The sequence below is a fragment of the Cololabis saira genome, chromosome 9 (genome assembly GCF_033807715.1).
Source record: "Cololabis saira isolate AMF1-May2022 chromosome 9, fColSai1.1, whole genome shotgun sequence".
Lineage (NCBI taxonomy): Eukaryota > Metazoa > Chordata > Actinopteri > Beloniformes > Belonidae > Cololabis > Cololabis saira.
Window position 1 is genome coordinate 6705015 of NC_084595.1, and position 22582 is coordinate 6727596.

A 22582-nucleotide genomic window follows, 5' to 3' on the forward strand; every position below is an offset into this window, starting at 1 on the left:
CTGTGTGACATTTGGCACGAGGCTTTGTATTAAAACTGACTGTTTTTTAAGGGTTTGCCTCAGAAAAAATGAAGCTAACAGAGATGCTAACAGAGATGCTAACAGAGATGCTAACAGAGATGCTATGCTATAATGCTTTGGGGGAAACCCCAATTATGGCACAGAAAAAATATCGATATATATCGAGTATCGCCATTCAGCTAGAAAATATCGAGATATGACTTTTGGTCCATATCACCCAGCCCTACGTGGAAACAATGTTACTTATGTTTAATTCCCTTTGGGCTTTAGGGAGCAGTAGTTGAATTATAGAGCAGCCAGAAGGAGTTTATCTAGTGATCAGGCAGCTTGCGCTTCAATAGAAAATTCACTTGTTTAGTGATGTATATAAGTGACCTTTGAAACCTGGAGTGCATTTTTACATAAGTCAGTACGTGCACATGCAGCGATTCAAGGTGGTTGGAGATCTGATCAGATAATGACATGCAGAAGATTGGATCAACTTATCTGATTACACATGCTGTTCTGAGATCAGACTGAATCAGATTGAATAAACCACTGTAACCAGAGCATGGCTGACTCCGTGACGCTAGGTGGCGCTGTACCCGAGGTAACCATGGTAACCATTTCAACAAAGAGCCACTTCCGGTTGACCTCCGCTTATCAACAAGGAAAGAAAAAAGTGCATTCTAAGGGCCAATCCCAATTCTCCTTCTCTCGCCCTTCTTTTCTTCCCTAACCCCTAAAAAAGAAGGGGGAGATTTTAGGGCACTTGAGATCTAGTGCACTTGGCCCAGGTGCCTGTCCCATTTCTCCTACTCCCCCTCGTTTTCATCCCTAACCTGATCAGGAAGCAGAGAGGCAAAAGCTGTTTTAATTTCAGCTGTAGCGCTGTTAATATGGCACTTTATTAAGTTTAAATATTTTTTCAGGTATAAAGGTAACCTTAAGATCCGCAACCGGGGCTCAGTTTATCCAAATAACGCCTGTTAAGAAATTTGACCCGATGTTTTCGGAGATGAGAAGAGCCGCCGCCCCCGGGGAGCAGCCTCAGCTCACAGGCCGAGAAGAGACGTGTCCGCCGGGTCAAGCTGCTGCGTCAGCCCTGGGAGAGAAACTCTCTCTGGGACGCTGCTCTGTTGAGAATCACGCCGGCTGAAATAAATCATTTAGGAAGATGTTGGTTTAATAGATGAAATCTGCTGGGATTATTTTGCGAGCTTTTGCAAAAGCGTGCATTTCCGAGGCACCGCACGGCACGGAACGTGACTCTGACAGCGAGGAATCCGGACTGGCACAGCTGATTTAGCGGAGCTCTTTAATGCAGAAACAGAGGATGAGACGTAATGGGTTTGATTAATGTAAAAACTGAAATAAAGTAGCCTACAATCAAACAAAGTTTTGCTCCCGCTGTATTTTTAAATACGCACACTCCTGTGCTTGTGTGTGTGTGTGTGTGTGCCGTTTCGGTCGGTGCGCCGTGTGTGTTTTAAATACAGAAATATGACACAAGACTGCGGCTATGCCTTTTCACACGGCGCCCGTATGGTCGCGAAAATACAGTATTTATATATGAAATGTCAGAATAGGAAATATTTTGACGACACCCCTGAAGCAGTCAAACGACACCCCAGGGAGCTACTACTGAGCAGCGTTGCGTCGTCTTCCGGGTGAATCCCCTCCCCCGGGGGAAAACCCCACCCGGGGGAAATTCTCGAGCATGCGCAGACTGTAATATCCATGTCTCCGTACACATGGCATTAACAAGGCGGTTGCGACTGGCTTATCTAGGTGCTGCAAGCGGGTTGATGAATCCAGTCTGATCAGATTACTTGACTGACTTAAGGTGTTCACATGCAGTTTAAAAGTCAGTACGATGTGTGCAAATGATCTCCAACCAGTTTGAATCGCTGCATGTGCACGTACTGAGTCACTTAATTGCTTGTGTCCATTATCTGCATCCCAACTCCACCTCCTCAGGCTGGTTTCACTCTTTAAACCACTCTTTAAACCACTTGAAGCAAATCTTTACCTTTTACCATTTGCATAACCTTCTGCTGAAGGGCGTCTGCATGTTCAGACCAGCCTGTGACTGAACCCAGAATACCCTGCATCCATCAAACCTTTGCTTATTAGTCCCTAACTTTTGTGTTTCTGAACCTTACTCGTCTAACTTGTCTGCAGACATGTTTTTTTCTATTCACAATAATAAAAAAAATATTATTTTATTTAATCTATACATTTTAAACTTGAGGTCAATCAATCATTTCGGATCCAAAACATCCGGTCTGCATTTGACACAGTTTTTCTGACTACAGTGATTTAATGTTAGTTGTCATATCCATCAAATTTACACAAATTATTAATTATTCAAAAGAAATTTGTAAGATCAGCTACTAGGGCTGCACGATTCTGGACAAAATGAGAATCACGATTTTTTTGCTTAGAATTGAGATCACGATTCTCTCACGATTTTTTTCCAATATAAAATTTATTGCACTTATTACTTTAACTTTGCAACAGCTGAACAAAAATATAATAACAATAAACATCTCTTGTCTTCTTTACACGAACCTTTGAATAATTTAAACAATAATAACAATTTTGAACAATATTTGTTCCTCCCTGAGTTGAACACCCTTTCAGAAAGGGGACTTGTAACTCCTGTAGTTCTGAGGTAACAAATTATTCCTCTGGCTGCTTTTTGCTGTAACAGCTGACATTGAACATAAAAACAATAAACATCTCTCTTGTCTTTAAATAATTTTAACAATAACAATTTTAACAATATTTATGTGCAATATGTGTCAGGTGATGAGAAAGGTAGATGTTTCTCCAAATGTAATCCACAATCATTAACAAAATATAACAAACATGACAACATGATAGTTGACCATGACAGGACTACAACAACCTAGAACATAGGCCTAGTCCTTTTTTTATGCAGCCATCTTTAAAAAAAAAAAAAAAAAAAAAAAAAAAAATTTTTTTTTTTTTTTTAAATCGTCGTCATTTGGAAATGAGATCGCGTTCAAGCATGAATCGAGATCGCGATTTTTTATTTATTAATCGTGCAGCCCTATCAGCTACGTCTTCTCACTATTTGGCTCCATCTGCTCCTCTATTCAAAGCTCTAAATGTATTGTCTATTTACGACATTAACATAGTTCAGTCCGGTTCTTTTAGCTATAAATGTACTCACTGTCAAAATATCCTCCCTACAACTTTCAAAGATTACTTCCAGACTAACTCTCAAGTTCATGATTATAATACTAGACAATCTGACAATATTCATCCTCCCTTCAGCCGTACTACTCTTAGTCAGTTCTCTATTAAAGTAAGGCCCCGTTTACACATAGCCGGGTATTTACAAAAACGGATTTCCCCCTCTACGTTTTGAAAAATTCCATCGTTTACACAAGATCGTTTTCAAAATCTCTTCGTTTACACCAATCCGCAGGAATACGCTGTTAACGTCATGCCAGCCAATCAGAATCCTGGAAAAACATCAACAAATGACACGTGTAACTTCCAGTTAAGGCTGATTTATGGTCCCGCGTTACACCAACGCAGAACCTACGGCGTAGGCTACGCGGCGACGCACACCATACGGCGCGTACCCTATGCCGTAGGTTCTGCGTCGATTTAACGCGGGACCATAATTCAGGCTTTACTTCCAAGACGGAACGAGAGTCTTTCGTTTGGAGTGACAGAGAAGTGGAGTTACTTTTAAGTGTGACTTTAGAATATAAAACAGGTAAAATACAAGAAAATATTGACGGTGGCCAAACTAATTGTAAACACAGGTGTCACACTTGACGCTGGTGACGTTTCTGTTGCATAATGTGACGTTCTGAAGCCTAAATCTCCGTTTTCCTCTGTTTAGACGCAAACGTGAAAATATAGTTTTTGAAAATCTCCACTTTGGCCGGAGTTTTCAGAAATGATCGTTTTTGGTGACTTTGAGCTTCGTTTTCGTGTAAACGAACGGCCAAAACGCATGAAAACGCCTCAGTTTTTGCTCCGTGTAAACGGGGCCTAAGAGGTTCTTTATTATGGAACTCACACATAACTATTGCTAACTCCTCATCTTCTCTCTGCTTTTTCAAACGTAGATTGAGGGCCAGCCTCTTAAATAAACCCTTTTCACACGATCTCTAAGATGTAGCTTTGTGTGCATGCTCGGGAGTATGCGTATGCACACGCACCCACACACGCACATTGCAATACTTTATTTGTAAATTTGATGGTGTATTTGTATGTATTTAGCTATTTATTTACATTTCTTTTTTTTTTCTCTCTCTTCATGTGCTGCTTTTGTAAAGTTTGATTACCTTGTTTACTTATTATTTGTATTTATCTCTGGTGAGAATCCTTCATAAGCCCACCTTGGGTTTCTTTTTTCTCACCTGCACTGCACTAATTATTGTATTGTCACTATTTTTTTGGATTCTTTTTAATATGTGCGAATAAATAAACTAAACTAAACTTGTTGTTAGTAGTTGTTAGAAAGAGCGACTGAGCAGCTCTGTCTAGTAATTACTATCATTACTGAACCGCCATCATTTCTTTTTTGTCGGTTTAGAGTTACAATACCTAACAATTTATTTTTTGGTGCAAATAGCAATTTAGTACAGTTCTATTTGTGTTGCTATGTTGTTCTTTATAAGGATTTCTAAACAACATCTTGTGCAGCAATTTGGTGAGCTGAGGAAGTTTTAACCCCAAAAAATAAAAAGAGCTACCTTGGACAAAACTTGTTCTTCAGCTATCAAATAAATCAAAGCTGCATCAAGCTAAAAATGCCAAGTTATCAAATTAATTGGCAAGAAATTTAGAAAAAATGTGCTACTGTAGGAGTTTGGGAACAAAAGAGCAGAAGAACGCTTTTTGTGGACGAAGGAAAAGGTGCGTGGATGGAAATAATTGTGCTTTGAGTCCTTAATATGTTTGAACATGTAAACGCAAATGAAGAGAGTTTTTTCACCTACCCCACGTTTTCTGATAGATTCCCTCAGAAGGCCGACCACGTCCTTTCCCTCGACTCCACTTATCTTAAAACCTTTGGTCCAAGACAGCAAAATACTCTAAAGAATGAATAAATAAATAAATGAATAAAGACAGAGCAGAGTAAAGACTGTACACATTTTTTAATATAAATGTATATAATAAAATGGTTAGTGTGATGAGTGTATATCGTAAAGAAGTAATGTAATTGTAATTTAAAAGAGTTAACCCCTATCCGTCCGAATGGTTATGGCCATCTACAATGGGAAAATAAATATAATTTAAAATGCTAAATTGGTGTTAACATTATGAAATGCCAAACTGAAATGTATGAAAAGGAACTCAAAATTGGAAATGTTAGAATAGCAGGACTCAAAATGAGCCAAAAGCTCAAGACTGCTTTTAGAAAAGGTCTATGTGGAGAATGTGCTCTTTGATAACTCTTCTTTATTAAGCATTGCACTTTTATTCTGTTTAAAGGGAAAGTTCGTTTTTTTTACAACCTGGACCTTATTTCTGGCATTTTTTATGGTTGTATACTCACCCAGAGGTGTTTGGTGTCATTTGGAGTCCTTCGGAAGATATTAGGAGTTTTTTGCGAGCCGCTTCTCCATATAACGGTAGTGAACGGGGCACAGCGGGACACAGACGATGCAGCGTCTAAATAACACATGATTGCCGCGAAACTCTTCATTTCTTTTATGAATCACTAGATCTGCTTCCAGGACCTGTTGTAACATTGTGGCGCTGTCTGTGTATTAAACAAATCCGTTTGTAAACAAGACCTCTGAACTCATGACGTCATCTCTGTGCGCGCATCGCAGACGCAGCTCTGTGTACAGCTGGAGTTCACTACTGTTAGTTTACTGTTAGTTATTTGAAACATGTCTGAATATTTGTCAAATTCTGAGGTTGTGGACGACGACTTTGAATACGATGGACGTCCTTACCGTTTTGAGCCAGAGTATACGGCTGAAGAGCTCACTGAACGGAGGACAGAGTGCGCGCACAGAGATGACGTCATGAGTTCAGAGGTCTTGTTTACAAACTGATTTATTTATTACACAGACAGCACCACAATGTTACAACAGGTCCTGGAAGCAGATCTAGTGATTCATAAAAGAAATGAAGAGTTTCGCGGCAATCATGTGTTATTTAGACGCTGCACCGTCTGTGTCCCGCGGTGCCCTATGCGCTACCGTTATATGGAGAAGCGGCTCGCAAAAAACTCCTAATATCTTCCGAAGGACTCCAAATGACACCAAACACCTCTGGGTGAGTATACAACCATAAAAAATGCCAGAAATAAGGTCCAGGTTGTAAAAAACCGAACTTTCCCTTTAACCTGCTGTATTTCCATGTGGGCTTTGCAAAAAAAAAAAAAAAAAAAAAGACAAAAGGAGAGACGTGGTGCAACTTTTGAGTAAACAGTGAAACCTATCGTAATTGTGGTTGTACAATTGCAAAATGCAAGTTCTGGCATGAATCAGAATTCACTGCAGAACGCAATGAGAAGCACTGGATAAAGCATGACTTGTCTTTTAGTGCAGTAGGAGATAAGTCCAGTTAAGCTCGTGGCTTTAACACAAGCTTTCAGATATTATACAAGAAGAATCTGTTGCCTGTGTTAATTCTGGGTATGCACAGACATCAAAGCGAATCACACTCTGTAACTGAGATATAATTTTCCAAAGCACTGCCAAACATGACGGATCTAGATGTGTGGCCGGGTTAGTTCATACATTAGGCCACCTAATGTATGAATAATGCTTTACTAATGATGAATTCATGATCAATTACGCATTTACTGATGCTTAACTAATGCTTAACTAATGCTTAATAGTGTGTAGTTATTATAAAGTGTTACCGATACTTTTAAATTATGTTGTTTTGCTTTATCAACTGCTTAATTCACTCTGGATTACGCCATAAAGACTTTATCAGCCTGTTTCAAGGCCGTAAGGCCTGCATCAGCCTCACTGTTGCTCCCTTTCTCCCCCCCGATTCCTTCCCATCGTGCCTTTTACAGTCCATTTCATTTTGGCCTGGAGAAAACTTGACAAATCTCAGTGCTTTTCTGAAGGAAAAAAAAGGATAGGGTAATAAAAAATAAGCTTTTCCACATGGCCAACACTAGTATATCACATATATAATAAACTTGGTTCCTTTCACTCTTACATTACATGTTTCTCTCTTTTAGGGCTGGGCGATATATCGAGATTTTAATATATATCGATATATTTTTATATTTTTTTAACACGATATGGTACGAGACAATATCGTTTATATCGATTTAATTTTTTTTTTTTTTTTTTTTTTTTTTTTACATTTTTTTTTAAATGATTTTGATATAGCTTATTTTGTGACAAATTGACTTGAATGTTTTATTTGAGATTTGCACAAACAGTCAACCTCAGTGGAAAAGTCTGCCTGTTACTGTCTACATTGTAACAGTGTATTTTAATTTAATTGTTATGCAGGAAAGGGATATTTGTTTTATTTTATTCAAGAAGCATTTTTATTCTATATATGCAGGCAGTTTATTTTTATTTCATTTGTTTTATACATTTTGATATTGTGCAGACCTCTGTTAATAAAGGAACCTGTGTGACATTTGGCACGAGGCTTTGTATTAAAACTGACTGTTTTTTTAAGGGTTTGCCTCAGAAAAAAATGAAGCTAACAGAGATGCTAACAGAGATGCTATGCTATAATGCTTTGGGGGAAACCCCAATTAAGGCACAGAAAAAATATCGAGATATATATCGAGTATCGCCATTCAGCTAGAAAATATCGAGATATGACTTTTGGTCCATATCGCCCAGCCCTACTCTCTTTCAAGATCTCCTCATCCTCTTTGTCTCCTCTTCTTCCTCACCTCCCATTATCTTTCCCTATTATCCTCAGTCTATTTTTGTTATCCCTGCAGCTCCGGCTTTTTTCTTTTTTACATAGAATAGTTGAGTTTAAGAAATTAAAAAAGTAACTGACCCAACTTTTCCTAAGTTTCAATCAATGTAATTTGGTCCAAAGACATCTTTAACATTGTAAATGTTTGTTGAGGTTTTAAGTATAACAGCATGTGGTATTCAGTATGCAGGGACATCAGATTTAATATTTGGGGGAGGGAAAAACATTGCGGGGAAAGGAAAAACATTGAGTCTGGGGACAAAGAAGCCAGATTTTGAATGATTAATTTTCATCTGCCTTCTGTTCCCTCACAGGGCAGTGATGCCTGGAATGGTGATGTTTCGGTTAGGTGGCCGGAAAAACTGTGATCAGGGGGATTGAATACACAAAAACACAACACATAATAATGAAGAAGGCAAAGGTTTGTAATGAAGATAAAGGAAAACATCATAAGCGCTAATAGATCTGTCGATGACCTGATGACCTGAGAAAGTAAAGCAGTCTGTAGTAGTAGTAGTAGTAGTAGTAGTCTTTGAAAGGAACATTCACGCTGGAAGAAGCAGGTTTAATGCAAAGTAATTAAAAGCATTCTCCTGCTAACCATACACATATGTTCTTTTCCTGCCCAAAGCTGTGTTCATTCTGGTCATTTTTCTATAATACTCTCTCAAAAGCCCTTAATAAACCGGTGGATTCTAGCCCTTTAATTTCTATTTTTGGTGTACCTGAAGATTTTAATAGTTTTACTAAGAAGGAGATTAATATAATTGCTTTTTCCTCTAGTATTCTACTTCAATGGAAGGACCAAAAACCTCCATCTTCCAATTCTTGGTTGAAAGACCTGATGTCATTTTTATATTTAGAGAAAATTAAATACGGTATTAGGGGTTGCTCTGATAAGTTTTCTTATATTTGGGAACCTATTCTTTCTTTTGTTAATTCTTTGGCATCCTTGGAAGATTAATTTAATCTGATTTAACTTAATTACAGAGAAGTATGATATTGCTAACCATGTCTCTTTTTTTTTTTAGGGTTCCTCTTATGTCAGTTTATTTTAATTTTTATTTATTTATCTTATTTTTTTTTATTTTTATTTTTTAACCTTTTTGTTGCTGCTGTTTTGCGTGTCCTGTATTTTAGTTTATTACTTTATTTTTCCTATTATTATTGTCTTCAGTCAGAGTTTGATTGGTAATCGGTAACTTACTTTGGGACCTGTTTATAATTACGTATTTTGCAGTGTGTGTGTTTTGGGGTGTTTTTTATGTTAAGTTTTGTGTCCTTATTTATTTATTTATTTTTTTTAGTTATTTATTTATTTATTTTTTTTTTTATTTTTTTTTGAGTGTGTATGGTAAAATATAAAACAGGGTATTCTGTCGAACCCTTTAAAAGAAATGTTTATTGTGTAATATAATTTACATGGATTACCCAATAAAGAAACATGTTAAAAAAAAAAAAAGCATTCTGTGTGTCCTGTCCATTCAAATAGCCGGATATGTTTCCTGATCTCACTCGCTGAGGAATGCAGGTATCTGTAGTTTCAGGTGGGCTTGTGCCGTTTTGTGTGAGACTTAAATCTTAAATAAAAAAATTTACATGAAAACGTTTCTTTGTTTTGTTTTGTTTTGTTTTGTTTTTGGTATCAAATCATTTACTATGAACTTTAACGTACCTGGCTCCAAGTTTTAAAAGGTCTGAATCTGCTCCACATTGCTATTAAACTAAGACCAAAGAACCTAAATGCTGCAATAATAAATAATGCAGGACACAGTACGACAAACGGTCTTCATTAACTGCTCTAACTTCCATCATCTTCCAGCAGATGATTAGTATTGATAACAAGTGCAGTTACAGCATAGATGATTACGTATATAAGTTTTCATAGGGTTAAGGGGGAAAGAAAACCAGCCTCCTTTCTGGATTCACATCACGGGAATTACAGGAGATGGTAGTTCAACAAATTGCCTTTATTGGATCTTTCCAAGCACTTTCTCCTGAGTAGGAGCTTTCCTGGTACCAGGGAAACATGCATAGTACATGCATTTGTCACCTCAAGGTTAGATTACTGTAATTCCTTGTTATCAGGCTGAACCAGCGAGACGCTAAAGTCTCTCCAGCTGGTTCAGAATAACGCTGCTCGTGTGCTAACAAGAACTGGGAAAAAGAGACCGTATCACCCCAATATTAGCCTCCTTAAACTGGCTCCCTGTAAAAGACAGAATAGAGTTTAAAGTCCTCCTCATCTATAAAGTGAATGGTCCGGCTCCATCCGACCTCAAACAACTCATAGTTCCTACTATCCTGCTAGATCTCTGCATTCACAGAATGCACAGGTGGGTAGTAACGAGTTACATTTACTCCGTTACATTCACTTGAGTAAGTTTTGGAAAATGTTGTACTTTTAGGAGTAGTTTTGAATCACTATACTTTATACTTTTACTTGAGTAGATTTATGAAGAAGAAACTGTTCCTCTTCCTCCGCTACATTAGGCTACGTTGAGCTGTTACTTTTCTTTTATCCCTTTTATCCACGTACGTGTCAATCTCATGACATCACTGGGTGATTCTTTGGGAAAAATGTTTGTTTTTGCATGTTTTGTCACATTTACACAGACTCAAACACACACAGAGTTTCTATGAGTTCATGTTTGTTCTAGTTCTGCCTGGTTAAAAAAGAAAAGTACAAAGGCTTGAAATTTTGTGCTACTTGTGCTTAATTTATTTTTTTATTCTGTTATTTTATTATTTATTAAAGTACTTGAATTTACTTTAAGCTTATTTTAATTCAAGCAATTTTTTTATTAATTTTATTATTTTATTGATTTAATTTGCCTGAACATGATTATTTTGTACTTTTGTCTGTTTGAATGGTTGTGTTAAAAAAATAAATCAGACGTTACTCAACAGTTACTCAGTACTTGAGGAGTTTTTTCACCAAGCACTTTTTTTACTTTTACTCAAGTAATTATTTGGATGACTACTTTTTACGTCTACTTGAGTCATATTATTCTGAAGTAACAGTACTTTTACTTAAGACTTTAAGACTACTTGTGATTCCTACAGTCTCCAAAAGCAGAATGGGAGGCAGAGCCTTCAAATTTCAGGCCCCTAACCTGGAATAATCTGCCAGTCTTGGTCCGAGAGGCGGACACACTCTCTGCCTTTTTTGGATGTTTTGCTGTTCTTCTGTTTCTCTGCTTTCTGATGCTTGTGTTTTATTTTATGATGTGTGATATCTGATCACTTTTATCTCTGTTTTTTTTGTGTTGTGAAGCGTCAGGAGATGACCTTTGTTATGATTTGACACTATACTAAACGTTTGCAGAGGGACTCCAGATGTTTGCTTCTGCACACAGACACTGTTTTTCTTATTTTTATAATAGCCACCATTTTCAAGCTTTTGTTCCCGAAAAACAATGAAAATAAAGAAGTAGATTTGGATAATTCTACTTATCAGAGTCTTTGATGCCTCCTCGCAAACACAAAAGGAAAACATGGATTATTGTTTTTTCTAACCATACCATGTGCCTTCAAACATCTTGAATAGACAAAAAAGAAAACCAAAATCACATACCTCATCCAGTTTGGTCTGTTGACAGGGAAAAGAGAAGGTGAATCCGAGGGGAAGCTTTTGATCCTTTATTCCCATCATGTCCATAAAATTAGCCAGGCAGTCAACTATGTGGTCAAATAACTGCAAAAGAAAAAAAACGTGTTTAATTCATTGCAATGTCTGTGAATGTGAAAGTCAGGCATGCACATGATCCAAGCGTAGAATGGCACCTGGAGTGCAAAAGCATCGTCATAACGGGAACAGTTTGGCAGCATGCACGCTTGGAGGAGTTGCCATGATTAGAAAAATGTATTATTATTTTTATTTACAAATAATTAAAAAACACAAATACAGATAATAATCGAGGTTTGTAAAATGGGACTCCCCAGAAGCTACTGTAGCTTATGAATAGGGGCCCAGTCACACAGCAGAACAACTATAAATTACACATATAATACATATACATACAGTATAATAACCTTATATCCTTATAACCTTAATTAAAAAAAAAAAAGAGATCTCCTAGATACAAATATATTCTTATAAAAATAATACATCAGGTATTGGTATATCAAAAATTTAAGAAGAAACATAATTTAATAAAAAAATTTGTTTTAATCTTTTTTTAAAAATTGAGAGAGATCCAGACTCTTTTATAGCACGACCAAGCTCATTCCAAATTTTTGGACCTTTGCAGGTTACACTAAAACTTGTACATTTTAGTTTCCTTTTCTTTCCCTTTAAAAGTTGTTTTCCCCTTGTGGCGTGTTCATGAGTGGGAACAAACAAAGAAACTTACGCCTCACAGAGCAAACAATTCACTGTGTGAACAATTATGACGGATGAGCACATACGCAACCCATTTCCACATCATTGTGATCTAAAACATGTTTCTAACCGTCAATAAGGTGATAGGATCATCTCCTCATCTGATTGCTAATGCTGCTTACACCCTGATGCTGCTCGTGCTCGAGTAACCAGGGCCCTCCCAAATGAATAAAAAGAGGAGACGAAGCAGAGACGGACAGAGAAGTTTGGAGGATTGTAACTGTACGTTCTCTGACCTCTCTCCTTGCAAGTATTTGACCTGAAATGATGTCTCTGTCTTTTGTTAATATCCAGCAGATTTAGCTAAGTTGCTGAGGGTTATCAGTCTGAACCTGAGCAATACATATAAAAGTATGTTGGAACCAGTATTCATTCTCCAAAAAAGAGCTATCAGAATTATGCACAAGGCCGGTTATAGAACACAGCAATCCATTATTCATTAAATCCAAAATAATTAAATTGTTCGATATTACAGAGGTAAGGACTGCACAAATAATATACAAAGCCAGAAATAACTCTTTACCCGGACAAATACAGCAAATGTTTCAGGAAAGACAGGGGAGATACGAATTAAGGGAACCAATTCATTTTAAATTACAGTCATGTAGAACTACAAACAAAAACATTTGCATTTCAAACAGTGGAGTGAGAATATGGAACAGTCTGAGTAAAGAGCTGAAATGAAACCATCTACAGGTTCAGAAGCAAATGCAAAGAAATGATTTTTGCCAAATACAGGGAAGAGGAGACATGAGGTGATTGTGTGGGGATTCAGCATAATGTATGTATATAAAATGGTATATAGAATAATTATTATATTGTTTATGATAAGATGTGTATGTATGTATGTATGTATGTATGTATGTATGTATGTATGTATGTATGTATGTATGTATGTATGTATGTATGTATGTATGTATGTATGTATGTATGTATGTATGTATGTATGTATGTATGTATGTATGTATGTATGTATGCATGCATGCATGCATGCATGCATACATGCATGTATGTATGTATGTATGTATGTATGTATATATATATACATACATACATACAGTATACATACATACATACAGTAAAGCTTGCTGTTTTATTTCTTTTTTCTTATTTTTACTTTCAAGCAAAATTGAAATAGAAATAAGGGGTAGGGCCCAATAAGTTTTTTACTTCTTCCTACTCCTTTTTGGGCATGAATGTTTATTTCCCTTTGATTTTGTTTAATGACTGTTTATTTGTATTCTTTTTTGTGTTGTGAAATTGTTTTGTTTTTTTTGTATGCCCAAAATAAAGATTTCAATTCAATTCAATTCAACCTGACAAGCCTAAAACCCTGTTTATGCTTTTTTTTTTTTTTCCTTAGTTTTTGCTCACGCAACTCATGCACTGGCATGGATAGATGGATAGGGGCCCGCTGACATTGAGAGTGTACAAGGCCCAGAATTTGATGGTGCACCCCTGGCCGTCAGAGGTGAACACCCAAACAGTGCAGGAGGTTTTGTCGGGGCTTTTTTCTTCCTGTTTCGGTCACGTACGACTTCTCACCAAATGGATCTGAGTTTGCTACATGATTCAAATATGGACCAATCAGAAGAAGGGGCGGGGCTAATTTGTACCAATTATGCTCAAGGAGTCAAAACAGAGTCCGATGACACCACCCACGAGTCTTTATGTCAAAACATTCAAAAGTTATGGCAGAAAGTAGGAACTATCAAATATGGACCAATCAGATGAAGGGGGGGGGCGCGCTTTTTGGCGTCTATCGTCGCCATGGTAACGCTTTTGACTGAGAAAAGTAATGCGCGTCGTCGCAGGATCGAGACTCACATTTTGATGTATAACACACCTGGGTGCACGTTACGGTTCGGGCGAAGAAACGGCCAAAGAAATGGCATAAATTGCGGCAAAATTACACGATTAATTGAAAATGGCCGACTTCCTGTTGGGTTTTGGCCATGGCACCAAGAGACTTTTGTTTAAGTTGCGACATGATACAGGTGTGTAGCGATTTTCGTGCATTTACGTCAAACCGTATTGTGGGGCTTGAGGCACGAAGTTTTCTAGGGGGCGCTGTTGAGCATTTTGCCACGCCCATTAATGCAAACCATTAAATATCAAATTTTTCGCCAGGGCTGGCTTGCATGCAAAATTATGTGACTTTTGGGTAGGGGTGTAACAATATATCGTGCCACGAAATTTCGCGATACAAAAACGTCACGAAACGCGCGGACCAAAATCTTACTCCGCTCAGAAGAAAGTAGTCCTGTTTTGAGATCTGAACTTTTACTTATGTAAGGCTGGTGTAGAGTTAAGCCTTACCTTATTAAATTAAACCTTTTTGGGGTCGTGAGTAGGATAAACACGGGACAACTTCTGCGTGAGTTTGCGTGTACTTCAATGTCCGCTCAACAGCGTAGGATTTCAGAACATCAACACAGCACCTAGTGCCGTATCACTCCGCCCAATCTAAAACATACTAACAACTGATAAACTGACTAGTGTAATTATATTCCCTGATTTACAGAATATAAATTGATTGATTGAATTGATTGAATTTATTTATTTAAAACAGGGACAATGCACAAAAAAAACATTAATCTTGTAAAACAAGAAGAGATGCTCTGAGCCAGGTTATAGCAACAATTGCTAATTTCCGCCTGTAGTCCCTGGGCAGGTAAAGTGCTAAGCAGATACAATGTTAAGATTAATTTAAATAAGACATAATAACCATAATATTTAAAAATTTGACAGAATGCACTAATAAATAAAAGCACAGAAACAAGAGCGCCAAATCATAAAGTGCACAATAGAGACCAACAGCACATACACTCTCTCTCACTCTCATCACACATTCAAACACATACACATACAATACACAGATAACAATCATCCTCATCCTCAACCACACTCATAACCAGACGCATACACACACTCACATAATACTCAACAATGTGTGCAAACTTGCTTACTTAATAACCAGCGCTTTGACAAGCATGAGAATGTGTGAGGATTTGTACATAGAATAAGTTCTGTGGGAAGGACATTCCACTGACCCATGGCCACACAGGAAAAAGAAGAGCTGCCAAGTTCTACGTTGAGGAATACTACACTCAGCCCTCGTAACAGATCTAGTTAGACGTACTGTGTTTTCAGAGCAGAGTGTCACAAACTTTTTCAGAGGGGGGGCATAAGCATTATGAATAATTTTGTGAAGTAGACAAACATTTGAGTGTATAATCAAGTTTTCAAAGCTCAAAATATCATATTTGGCAAGTACATGGCAATGATGGTAGTGTCGTGGTTTTTTGGCATGGATCTTAAGACTACTTTTGTACAATAACTCTAGTGGTTTTGTAACTGTTTTACATGCCTAAAGAATATATTTATAAAATAATGAACCCTGAATTACCAAAATAACCTTCTTAACAAAAATAAATCTCCTCTTACACTTATAAGGTGAGCATGAATCAATCTTTTTTATGATATAAAATTGTATGTATTTATTTACTTGTATTTATTTATTCAATTTTAGTTGTTAAATTTCTGGAAAAGAAAAAAGTTAAATCATACATGAGAGAAACTTCAGTTTGTGGCAAAATATTTGTACTTGTATGAAACTGAAGATGCATAATGCAAACCTGACATTTAAAGGAGCCGTCTGTAAGAAATGTCCAAAACTGGTACTGCAGTCACTTTCAAAATATTGTTGAGCGGCGTGTACCCTCCCCCTCCTCCCCCCGACCAGAGGTTGCCAGGTAGGCTGCAGAATGCAGCAGGAACGTAGGCTGCCATGGCTGCGATAATTAGAGCCGAGCTGGCAACCCGGATGCCGAAACAATACTGACTTGGTGATTGGGAGATAGGTGGAGGGTGGAGCTTCAGAAACAATACTGACTTGGTGATTGGGAGATAGGTGGAGGGTGGAGCTTCAGAAACAATACTGACTTGGTGATTGGGAGATAGGTGGAGGGTGGAGCTTCAGAAACAATACTGACTTGGTGATTGGGAGATAGGTGGAGGGTGGAGCTTCAGAAACAATACTGACTTGGTGAGTGGGAGATAGGTGGAGGGTGGAGCTTCAGAAACAATACTGACTTGGTGATTGGGAGATAGGTGGAGGGTGGAGCTTCAGAAACAATACTGACTTGGTGATTGGGAGATAGGTGGAGGGTGGAGCTTCAGAAACAATACTGACTTGGTGATTGGGAGATAGGTGGAGGGTGGAGCTTCAGAAACAATACTGACTTGGTGATTGGGAGATAGGTGGAGGGTGGAGCTTCAGAAACAATACTGACTTGGTGATTGGGAGATAGGTGGAGGGTGGAGCTTCAGAAACAATACTGACTTGGTGATTGGGAGATAGGTGGAGGGTGGAGCTTCAGAAACAATACTGACTTGGTGATTGGGAGATAGGTGGAGGGTGGAGCTTCAGAAACAATACTGACTTGGTGATTGGGAGATAGGTGGAGGGTGGAGCTTCAACATAAACATCAGTTGAGGGCTGCAACTCCTCTTTTTAAACTGGAATATCCTGGCTTGAGTGCTGTTGTCAGTGACATAAGTATTTGAAATGAACATGATTTTTAAATGTCTGTTGACACATCGGGGTCATTTTATGATTCGTTTTATTATTGCTCTTACATACAGCTCCTTTAATTTTAGTTCAGTTTGTGGAAAATGGTTGGCCTGGCTTTCTCTTTAAAACTTAAACATTTATAAAGCATTACAAACTGTAACAATAGGGCAAACGTACAGCATTGTTTTGTATTTTGTGTCTTTCAAATAAAAGACAATTTTTTCCAGTCATATATTCCTCTATCAAGGTTGTTAAAAAAATACTGCTATAATATCGTATCGTATCGTTATCGTGACCTCAATATCGTGTATCGTATCGTATCGTGAGATTAGTGTATCGTTACACCCCTACTTTTGGGGCACGTTTAGGGGGAAAAAAGGCCCTCATTTCGTCGGAAGAAGGAAAAATAAATAAATTCCTACAGATACAATAGGGACTTTGCACTGTCAGTGCTCGGGCCCTAATTACAGTGTTCACACTAGATTTGAAAGCACCCTAAAAGATTCATGTGATGTTCACCTCATATGATTTAAGTATAGTTGTTTGCAAATGCTCAACACATCAAATTGTTGGTAGTTGTAAAATACACAACCGCATCCCAGTTTCAAGACTAGAGAGTAACTGTAGAGCATCGGGACCAAGACCACGCTGGTCATGTAGGATCCTCTTAACGATCGGGGATCTTACCTCAGATCCGCTGCCTCTCATGATGTTCTCAGGAATGGCAAAAATCTGACTTTTCATCTCCACCCTTTGCTCGCCGTTAGCCTTAACTTTTACCAGTAGAACTCTGAAGTTGGATCCACCAAGGTCCAGCGCCAGAAATTCTCCTTGTTCTTTGAGAAAAAATACAATTAAGACTTAATATCAAGCTGGAAACTGAGTAAACTGCAGACATTCTTGCTTGTAAAACATTTCAAATGGCGTTTATCCTTTCATTATTAGTTTATTTTTGCCACTTTTTCAAATATTACTTCAATTCATCACATGAAGTGGATAGATAGGAAAGCAAGAGCAAGGACGTTTTTCATTATCTGTCTGTGAATCTTTCTTTTATTTTTAAAGGAATAGCAAATCAACCTCTTCCAATGAATCAAATTTTGTATCTTTTTATTTTTTCCTTCCTTGGTCATATTTAGAAGTTACAATCCAGACAGTTCAATAATTTCAAGTTAGGTTTTATACCTGTGTTGAAAGGAATCAGTTTGATTGTGTTCAGTAACACTTCAAGCAACGATTTCACCGCCGTCTCCTCCATTCAGTCACTGAGGTGTTTGTGTCTAAACAAAGATCTACTGATACAAATTGTACTTCTAAATAAATAGCTAGCTATAGAGATTAGCTTCACCGCTTCATTTCTTGCACCTCATTCGTTTTATTATTTTTAATTCAAGTCAGTCTTTAATTTTGCTTTTACTCTTTCACTTTTGAATGCATTTTTTTTAATGTTTTATTGAAAGCACTTTGAATTGAAACATGAAATGTACATGAAATGTGCTTTACAAATAAACTTGCCTTGGCTTCTTAAAGAAAAAAGCTTTTAACCTTGCTGTATTTCTGGGAAAACCTTCCACTGGTCTTTTCAAAACTAACATGTTGACTGGACTTGCCGTTTGTGTGCACTATCAACACTCTCACTCGACTACTTTATGTGAAATGAGGGCCGAGTTTGTGAGCGTGAAAGAGGATTTACCTGTTCCATCAGGGGTGGAGGTCACGAACGTGGGCAGCATCTTGACTGAAGCCGTGGCGTTGGTGTCTCTGCACAAACCTTTGTCCATCTCTCGCCGGAACCGCTTTGACAAATCCATCAAAGTCCTGTCTGACAACTTGAACTGATGCAAGTATTTATCCACCTGTAAACCACACCAGAAAATGTATCAAACCAAATCTGTTAATAATTTACATTAAAAATAATTAAAGAAAAACGCAACATGTTGCTTAGAATGTATTGTATTGTATAAGCTTAAGTTACAGAATTGAATAATTATTATGTTGAACATCTTAAGCTTAATGTTAAAAGTATAAAAGATAATTGCATAGTTGAAGGATACAAATGTTAAACTTTTGCTAAAAGTTAAGTTAAATTTAAATTTCTTAATTACCTTTCTTACTTACCTTTCTCATTAAGCTAATTATACTTACCCTTTTACTTACCTTTACTCCATTTGGTGGATTTAATCAGTTTCAGCATGGTAATGAATTTAAAATAATTAATTACATGATTGATTAAATTAAATGATTAATTCATCTTGATTTCCCTTAAGTGGACAAGTGGATTTACTTGTTTAGACTCATTTTGAACAGTAAACAATTTAAAAGTATAAAAATGGGGTTTAAAAGTTTACGGATTTAACTTTAAAAATAATACCTGTTTGAGTTAGTTGAATTTATTTGAACTTTTTTTTTGTAAATACCTGTACATATTGTATTTTCATTGTTAACACTTATTTCTTTGTTTTAGAAGGTTAACAACCTGATTACTATTTGAAGATCAACTGAAAAGAAACCAACCAAGCCTAAAAGTTGGATAAATAAAGTTGATCAATTGGAAATCCGAGTTGTCCTGGTGTCCTTTTCGGAGTCAACTAAGTGGAACTTGACAATAATTACCCACCAAGGTTTGGATGCAGTTAGTGGGAAAATATTTTAAAATCTAAACCAACTAATACTGAAAAATGAATAGAGAAGCATGCAAACCTGAAATCTTTCCACTTTTTCAATCAGCAATTGCAGTCTTGCTATGTAATGAGCTTGCATGTATGGAAATTTTTAATTGATAGACAGTAGCTCTTGTATTTTAGAGAGATGGTACTCTGTAGCTCTAAATTGTCATTATTTCAATTATTTTCCTTCCCTTAGGGTACAACATTTTACTAGTTAAAAGGCATCTCACGAAGGACCAAAATTACCCTTTTTAATTCAATCCTTCCCCTAGAAAAGTACAGACTCACTAAATTCTAATTCAATTTGTTTTTCTAAGTAAAGAAAATATGACAGTAGGGGTTGCAAATTTTTTGCATGATTTCACAAAATCATGCAGAATATGTGCACCAAATTCACATTTAGAATTGATCAAAAAAGTTCAATCCAAAAGGCCTCATTAGTTTGAATTTTTCTGGACAGAAAGTGAAATGACTTAAATAACCAAGAAAATAAAGCTTTTGAGAATCATCTACAATGTGGTGTAAACATTAAGTAGTGTATACTTGTCCACCGGCCCTTGTAAGTACGCAATATGCCACCATGAAAATAATGACATTACAAAATAAATAAAAGCTGGTAATAAGAAAATAAGAAAAAGTAGTATGTGGAGGTAAACTGATCAAAAGCACACGAACCTTCGCAGAAGTAAACGATCTGGGTACTTTTTACATAATGTAGACTGTTCAACTGTTCACATAGCACATACCATGTACGACATTTTTACTCAGTATATGTCAAACGACTGGTTTAGAACACTGTTGTTATCTTTTACATCGACTGCTGTGATGATCTTCTAGTTCAGGGGTCGGCAACCCGCGGCTCTTTAGCGCCGCCCTAGTGGCTCCTGGAGCTTTTTCAAAAATGTTTGACCTTTTTTTTTTCCCTTTTTTCTCTTTTTTTCTTATTTTTCTCTTTTTTTCTTATTTTTCTTTTTTTCCTTTTCAGTTTCGACTTTTTTCTCGAAATTTTGACTATTTCGTCGGCATTTCGACTTTTTTCTCTTGACATTTCGACTTTTTTCTCAACATTTCAACTTTTTTGTCGAGATTGTCGTTCAACATTAATCTAGACATTTTGATTTTTCTCGGCATTTCAACTTTTTTCTTGAAATTTTGACTATTTCCTCGACATATCGCCTTTTTTTTTTACATTTTCGACTGTTTTCTCAACATTTCGATTTCTTTCTCGACATTTCGACTTTTTTCTCAACATTTCAACTTTTTTCGCAACATTTCAACTTTTTTCGCAACATTTCAACTTTTTTCGCAACATTTCAACTTTTTTCTCGAGATTGTCCTTCAACATTAATCTAGACATTTTGACTTTTTTCTCGGCATTTCAACTTTTTTCTTGAAATTTTGACTATTTCCTCAACATATCGCCTTTTTTTGACATTTTCGACTGTTTTCTCAACATGTCGATTTCTTTCTGGACATTTCGACTTTTTTCTCAACATTTCACCTTTCGCCATTTGCCTTCATTCTAAGGCTTATAAAAGACTTTTCATTTTTCGCGGCTCCAGACATATTTCTTTTTTGTGTATTTGGTCCAATATGGCTCTTTCAACATTTTGGGTTGCTGAACCCTGTTCTAAAAGGGCTCCCTTCATGCACAGTGAAACCCCCTACAAATGGCCCAGAACACACCGCTCTAAATGAGGACATCACCTACTACTCACTGAACCCAAAGCTGCACAAATCAAATTCAAATCACTTGCATATAAAAACTCTATCCTTCTCTCTTTCCACTGCATTCTTCTCTTTTTACACATCCAACTTTTACACAAGGAGACCTGTCTCTTTAGACAAAACCTCCTTTCTAACACCCCCTTAATCCTTGCTTGCTTTGCACAATTCGAAAGAATAAATAGATTAGAAGAAAAGATCAACATAGAAAGATGATTAAATTCAACCAAATGAAGCACCGCAAAGAAATGACTCAACAGAAAGGGGGAGCAACAACAAATTGCCTCACAGTGTCTATTTCTGAGATAGTTTAATGAAAGCTACAAAATTCAATACAAGTAAAGGTGTCATAAGTCTTGCACTCACTGCCACGATTAATGTAAATTGTTTTTTTTCTTCTTTTTTTTTTATCTCAAAAGCATATGTCTGCAGTTTCATAATCATCTCCCCTGTTTCTGCATCTCTTTTTTTTGCTTTTGCAAGAAGCTCAGCGCATTTGGTTTTTATTAAATATCTGTAAAATAAGAAATAAGAAAAATTGAATGCCATAATATTAATATTATAAAATGTTCTGGGAGTAATCAATTTTTCAAGCACACTTATCCTGCACATCCATCCAGGGTTGAGAAAACAACCGCTTACAATCATTTATTTATCAAACAATTATTTTGTTGCAAGCAAAAGTCAATAGTTTTATTTCTTATTATGTAAAATGGTGTTCTGATATTTTAAATTGATTCCTTATATGTATTATATATTATCCAATGAGCTGATTTATGATTTCAATAATTGATAGAGGACCTTATACATCAACCCAACAATTACTTGTAAGGAATGTCTGTCACCCTTTATTCGAGGTGAAAAAGCAAAAAAACATGCGTTAACTTGCAGTGCAGATTTTTTAAACACTAAAGATTCTATGCTGGATACTAAAAGCAGTAGTAATGATGATCTGACTTTATTGCTTTATTTGTTGTTTTAACCATCTAAAACTATATATTGTGTTACACTATATTATCATTAATGACAAAAAAAAGTCTGCTTTACTTAGCTGTATCACTCTCTTAACAGACTACAGAACTATGTCCTATTGCACATGCATAACACATTTGTCCCAGTTGGCACGTGGACATTGTTTTTCCGGTGTGTTATATTCTTATGCGACGTGACGAGGCGAGAGGACACTGGTTCCTCCTGCTCTTTCATACCAGTAGATATTTCTGTCTCTCTCTGAAGGTCTGTGTCTGTGTCTGTCTGTGTTCAGTCACTGTCCTTCTCGTCTGCCACGATGTTATCACTTTCACTCAAATACGA

At 36.8% G+C, this 22582-nt stretch overlaps 1 protein-coding gene across 1 annotated transcript in view; it reads right to left on the reverse strand.

Annotated features, from left to right (window-relative positions):
• Positions 1–22582, reverse strand: part of hk2 (hexokinase 2) — a 75735-nt gene that overhangs the window by 47108 nt on the left and 6045 nt on the right. The window contains exons 2-5 of the mRNA XM_061730360.1: positions 18571–18733; positions 17565–17713; positions 11495–11614; positions 4992–5087 (exon numbers count right to left, since the gene is read on the reverse strand). Of these exons, the coding sequence (XP_061586344.1) occupies positions 4992–5087; positions 11495–11614; positions 17565–17713; positions 18571–18733 (528 nt within the window). The remainder of the gene's footprint in view (positions 1–4991; positions 5088–11494; positions 11615–17564; positions 17714–18570; positions 18734–22582) is intronic.